Consider the following 6113-nt stretch of genomic DNA (forward strand, 5'->3'; position numbering starts at 1 on the left):
GCCTATCCTCCCAACAACACAAAGATTTCCATTATCGCCACTTAAGCACTTCTGCCTGCCCTCGCTCTCCTCTAATGTCCTCATCCCACTCTGTATCTCAGAGTAGCAGCACAGCCGTCTCTGGACGGCGAAAAAAAAGAAAAAATAGCCAGAGAGCTCAATCAATGGCCCCCTTTTCTCTTCTCCCCGAGAACAGCCCGCCATATCAGCGCCGCCTTCTCCAGGCACGATAGCTTTTGACTCCCGCGTTGCGAGGCAGAGCGCCGTCCGTGAGTGGGTGGCAGTTAGACGCAGTATCTCGCATTGGCAGGAAAATGGCAGCTTTGTCAACTGTAAGGGCTGTCTGAGCCACGAGCACTGCTGATATAAGCCTGGGTGGTGGTTGGCGCTCCGCTCTCTTCCCCTTTCTGTGTCTTTGAACATGACTGGCTCACAGTGGGATGTCCACCATTCATCTGAGTCTATAATTCAGCGCTTGATACCGTAAAAAAACAAAGGGAACGGTAAACATGCTGTCCCGAAGCAGCCCCCCTTTTGGGGCGAACTCGCCATCAACTGTGCGATCTTGTTTTGACTTCTACTGTCACTGCAATTTTCGGCGTACCACATCGTAGCGGCCTCAACGTTCACCTAAATCTGATTACTGGTGGCCGAGCAGATCCACAAAACTCCCCATGAAGAAATCACAACAACATGGGACAGAAAAAAACACATGTCAAAACACTAGACGCAATACGAATAGTACACTGGTTATGTTCTAGCAGTGGGTGCGTGGGTTCGTACCCAGCTCTCCAGCAGCCTTGATGTCGATGTTGTCGTATCCGCTGCCGATGCGTATAATGATGCGCAGGCCTTTGAACTTCTCCAGGTCCTCTCTGGTGAGGGTGATAGTGTGGTACATCATGGCTCCCACCGCTTCGTTGAGCACCTGTGGAAACACGTTTATTTTTTCAATGACAGTTTTATTAATGTGCCTTCCTTTTGCCGATAGTTCTTCGTGCATTCATTCATGTGGTCAATGCGTACGACGTGGTCCGTTGGGCCATTTGAGTTCATCAGAACTCGTGACAATCACAAGATCACATTCCTTTCCAGAGGAGCCGTGAAAACCACGTCTGCCCGGGACTCCGGACACTTTCACACATTTCGCAGCGAGGGGAACTACAGACGTCACATGGTTCCCCCAGCAGCACTGACACACTGTCCTTTCACAGACCTGCGCCCGAAGTGGGAACAAGTCATTATATTGTCTCTAAGGGGCTCTCGGTTCCGCATGGTCATCACAATTACACTCGGGAGCCTGAGGGTGTTTATGGACAAAGGATCTGGGCAATTGTCTGGAGAGAGAGAGGTCAAGGCAGCTGCTGATTGCAGGATAAACCGTAAGAGATGATAGCATGTGATAGGTCAGAAAAACCTTTTGACCCATTTACGTCTGGTGATAAAATGTTTCACCGATCCGCAATGATTTCATATCGCACTGCTGCTTTGCAGATCTTGGTGTTACACTGTGTTTCTGTGTTCTGTGTTCTGTTTGTCCACGGTAAATGCAGCAATTTGGTACCTTTTCTGTTGCACAAGTTACCCTTAATCAATGAGAGGGTCTGTGATATATACATAATACTACTAAAAAAAAACATGTCAAAGTTTGGGAATTACGTGACACAATTAACACTCATGCGGAGATCAAATCACTTGTTCCTCACCACATAACCTGAGCAAAGTTTGAGTTTTGGAGAAAAAAAACACCCTCATTGGTGTAGAGAACCAGTGTTCGCCTCAGGATTACAAAGAGTCTCAATCAGTCCTGATCTCAGGAGGGTGTCACAGCGAAGCGCTGCTCCTCTGCTCCCTGACATGGACAAGGTGACCTGACCTGTGATTCATTCTGATGTGAAACATGGCCCTCAGTATCAGCCACAGCCTCTTCCAGCGCCTAAATAACAGCTCTGCAATTACCTGCAGCCAAACTGCATTAGCGTTCATGTGATTAGCTCTGAATTTCCATACTGCTTTTATTAGAGGCGGTGTAGACGGGCCTTCCAGATACTAGTCCAAGGTTGAAACACTCTTCTTCTTCTCTCCCTAGTGTTGTGTTTGAGCTGGAGAGGAAGTCTTTTTAGGGGAAATCTACTCTGAATGTAGTTTACTTTAATGGAAACTCAGACCCAATCCATATCCCACTTCTCCACTGTAACCAAAGCCTGATTGCCGTTAACGGCTATCATTTCTAAGGAAGCCTGCACTTTTTCTGACACGGCGGAGAGTCCTTCCCCCCATTTGGCCATGAGAGACAAGAGTATACTGTTGCAAAGGAGTTTCGATTTGGTGATAAGTGTACTGTACAGTTTGTGTGTGTGTGTTTCACTCTGCGGCTTACTGGGGAGGCATTTTATGTCTATGAAGTCATCCCACTGGTGAGCAGTGGGGGATGTAGTGGGGATGAGAACAGATCGTCTCCACCCGGCAGGGAAGTTGAAAATGTTGCTTTTTTTTTTAAGCTTTTGGCACTTCTTAAAGGGTGACATGGCTCCGATCAAAAACACTGCAGAACAACATCCTGCAGTAAAGTGGAGTGTGTTATTAAGTTATGAAGCTATGATCCTTCATTGATTGACTTCACCTTTTAAAAGCACTTCAGCAGTAAAGCAGAGATGTGAGTAAAAGGGTGTTATTTGTGTGTATAAGGCAATATGTATACGTATATATATATATATATATATATACACACATACGTATAATATGACAGCCAAGCTGTTTCCCTTTTGACATTGTATCGACTTACCTACGTAAGCAGTCATTAGTTGCAGCCATAATCTTAACACCACAATTGGATGAACGGTCAGGCAGCGTACAACGTGGCCGGTGTTGACTCTGTGCCATACGTCGTCCAGCTTTTACACGCCACATGTGACCGTGGGACACGCCAACTGTGAGAATGTTGGATGCTGGAGCGCAGGTGCTGCGCGTGCGGGATTTGGTCGCACTCAAGTGGTTTCGTAACCTCGATCTGGATCAGTCTTTCGGGCACGTTTCATCATGCCCAAATCACCTGAGAAATAAGGGATTACTGGGTAGAGGACCCGACATCACCCCGGGCCCTTTTCTTATTCCACCCGTGTCAAGTCTGTCCCATGAGTTTCTGGATTTTCTAGTGTGGATGGAGCAGAGCGTGGCAGCTGGTGTCTGGCCTCGAAAACATCACACTGAAACTCCCTGAATTATCAGCGCTGCATCTCCGCATCCGCGCCGCAGTAAGACGAGATTGGACATTTTCAATCTACACCAGCCCTCTGGGTATCTAGACTGCAAGTTATTACTGTGAACTGCTGAATATGCTGGCGAGGTGAACATTACAATCATGTTTTCCCTGATAAGGCAGTGTTAAAACAAACAAAAAGCTCCCCGCTCCCCCCGCCTCCCCTCCTTCTCCTCACCGCCCAAGGTCTTTGATTGAATTGATCTCTATGCAAATGCGTCGTTTTTAATATGTCCCATTTTCATAAAAACAGCGAGAGGAAAGATGTAGCGACTCTCACTCTGTCTGCAGATGGAGAGATAGCGGTTCGGTGATACCCATCTCCATGGCCATATATTGTTTTGCAGCCACTGCGCTGCATAAAAAGCAATAAAGAGCCTCTACAAGCCAATGTAATTACACCGCATTCCCGCCGTACAAGACTCTCCATTAGAACAATGGCACTGATATAGGCGTCGCGCTGTGCACCAAAAAGTGACATCAAATCATAATGAAGCCACTATATTCTAACTGGCAAGTGCGTGTGGGGCCAATATAACGCGCTCCACATATCAAGAGCGGTGACAGGAAAAGAAAGGCAGGCGTGAGAGGCTCCATCAACCTTCTGCTGCTCCGATGTGGAGCACAGTGAAAGTAAAGAGCAGAGTTTGTGTGTGTGTGTGTGTGTGTGTGTGTGTGTGTGTGTGTTCTCTACCTTCTCATGTATCTCCTGCGTGGACTGAGCATCGCAGAAGGCGACAGTCGCCAAGTCTTTCAGGATGGGCATCTCCACGGTGCAGTCGCGCCCGTCCAGCAGCGCCACCAAGGGGCGCGGATGCATTGGCCCGTTCATGATTTGAGGCCGAATACCTGGAGACGGACGGAGAAGAGAAGGACGATCATTTTAGGTACAGGATAACAAAAGAAATGGTCCCTAACCAAATCAGCTGTGTGAAAAAACACTGAATAAAACACTACTGTTGTTTGTTCAAGTGTGATTTTTTATTGTGTTGGGGTGGTTATCCCAAAACAATCTGCATGGCTAGACACGATAAAATATATTGGCGAATGGCTCCTTTTTGCTTATTTCTTTCTTTTCTTTACATGATATAGCTACGTTGTGACAGATAATCGTTAAGGGTAATAAAAAAACAAAAAAAGGACAAGCACACACCGGAAGAAACGCCCACCGTGCAAAGTCAAATTCAGCAAGTGGACACACTCCTGCCAGCTGGAGTCAACTGTTTTCATCACCGTTTTCTTGGGAAATAAAAGACTCAGATGATAATAACCTCCTGTATGTGTGTGTATGTGTGTGTGTGTGCACACGCACACGTGCTGATTAGGATACAGCAGGAAGCAGTGCTTCTCCAAACTACCAAGCGTTGCTCAATAAATCAATGCGCCTACTCAGGACTGGATTAGACCACAGCCTCACTTACAGGAATCCACTCGCTCTCATGGCTCCCAAACTCAGACACATAGAAACCTGTTTACATGTTCTCTCACACACACACACACACACACACACACACACACACACACTCATATATCATACCAACAGGAAGATATTCCCTAGTGTGTAAGTATGACAGCTGTACACTAACACAGTCACACACACTCTTCTCATTTCTCAGTTCACGGGAGAGGATCCAACATTTGCCTCGTGGTGAGTGGAACCAGTAGCTGTGGAATAGAAGATTAAAAAAAAGAGAAATAGCTAGCTGCACCTTCAGAAATGAGCTTCACTGCTGCTCTGCCTCATAAGATCCACGTAGCATTGAAATGGAGAGCGTTAGAGGGAGAAAAAAAAAACGCTACACGCCTGAAACAATCCCTCACGCCAACTCACATCTGCACTTCAGCGCCCTTGACAAAGTGCGAGTCGCAATTCTTGTCAGCGCGCGACTCACTTCTCCTTCCCACTCGCCACTTTTCTCACTCAAGAGTGAAGAGAGCCGAGGAGAGCCGAGCTCCCCAGCGGGCCGACCTTCTCACACGTCCCCGCCGGAGAAGACGTGTCGCTCTGAGAACACAGACAATTACGAGCCCATGCTTCATACAATGTTAACAAGAGAGCAGCATCAATATTCATGCTGCTTCTGAGCGGCTCAGAGGCAACCCTGCGGATGGATGGACCCGGGAAGGAAAACTGTTCCCCGCTGAGTACCAGCGCTCTAACACTGCACAGGTCATGATCTCCACTCTCAGTCTTTACGTCCAAGCTGACACAAACAGGCCACTCGGGAAGAGACCTAAACCAGCACGATCCCCTTCTGGGTGTTTCCTTCTGAGTGATTTCCTGACATCACTTTCTTATCTCCAGTTGAGCCGCTAAGATCAGCATCTGGGGTAAGTGTGACCTCACACTGTGCGAGTGAGAGCAGGTGTGTGCATCTGTGTGCTCTTTATCCCGAAGATTACGATGACGTCGGACTCCGGGGTGGAGATAAGGGGAAAGGGGGAAAGGAGAGGAGAGGTGGAGGCTCATTAGGGACGTGCTCTGTAGGATTACTGCAGCAGAGGAGGCTGATTAGGGCAGATAACGGTGAGATTAGGAGATTTAAGACCGAGAAAGTTGTGTGTGTGGCCGTTGCACAACTAGGCTGAAACGCACAGTGGGGGGTGGACGGAGAAGAGTGAAATTGAAATGTAAAACAAGCGTGTGCATAAAAATAAAGCAAACACTGCCCGTTAGCCTAAAGAGCACCCAGCACACATATCGGAGAAGAAGAAGAAGAAGAGGATGAAAGGAGAGAGAGTGGAAGCACATAAACGACTGAGGGGAAGCGAGCTGCCTCTCGGGGGGGGGGGGGGGGGGGGGTCGTTTCCTCGTGCCTTCCGCCCATATTGTCATGGTGATCACTTAACAGGC

The 6113-nt window shown here is 47.8% G+C and overlaps 1 protein-coding gene across 2 annotated transcripts in view; it reads right to left on the reverse strand.

Annotated features, from left to right (window-relative positions):
* The window catches only part of ctbp2l (C-terminal binding protein 2, like), a 68217-nt gene that overhangs the window by 11772 nt on the left and 50332 nt on the right, over positions 1 to 6113 (reverse strand). For both annotated transcript variants that reach the window (XM_079183007.1, XM_079183008.1), the window contains exons 3-4: positions 3954 to 4108; positions 784 to 928 (exon numbers count right to left, since the gene is read on the reverse strand). In XM_079183007.1, the coding sequence (XP_079039133.1) occupies positions 784 to 928; positions 3954 to 4108 (300 nt within the window). The remainder of the gene's footprint in view (positions 1 to 783; positions 929 to 3953; positions 4109 to 6113) is intronic.

This window comes from Pholis gunnellus, assembly GCF_910591455.1.
Source record: "Pholis gunnellus genome assembly, chromosome: 21".
NCBI lineage: Eukaryota > Metazoa > Chordata > Actinopteri > Perciformes > Pholidae > Pholis > Pholis gunnellus.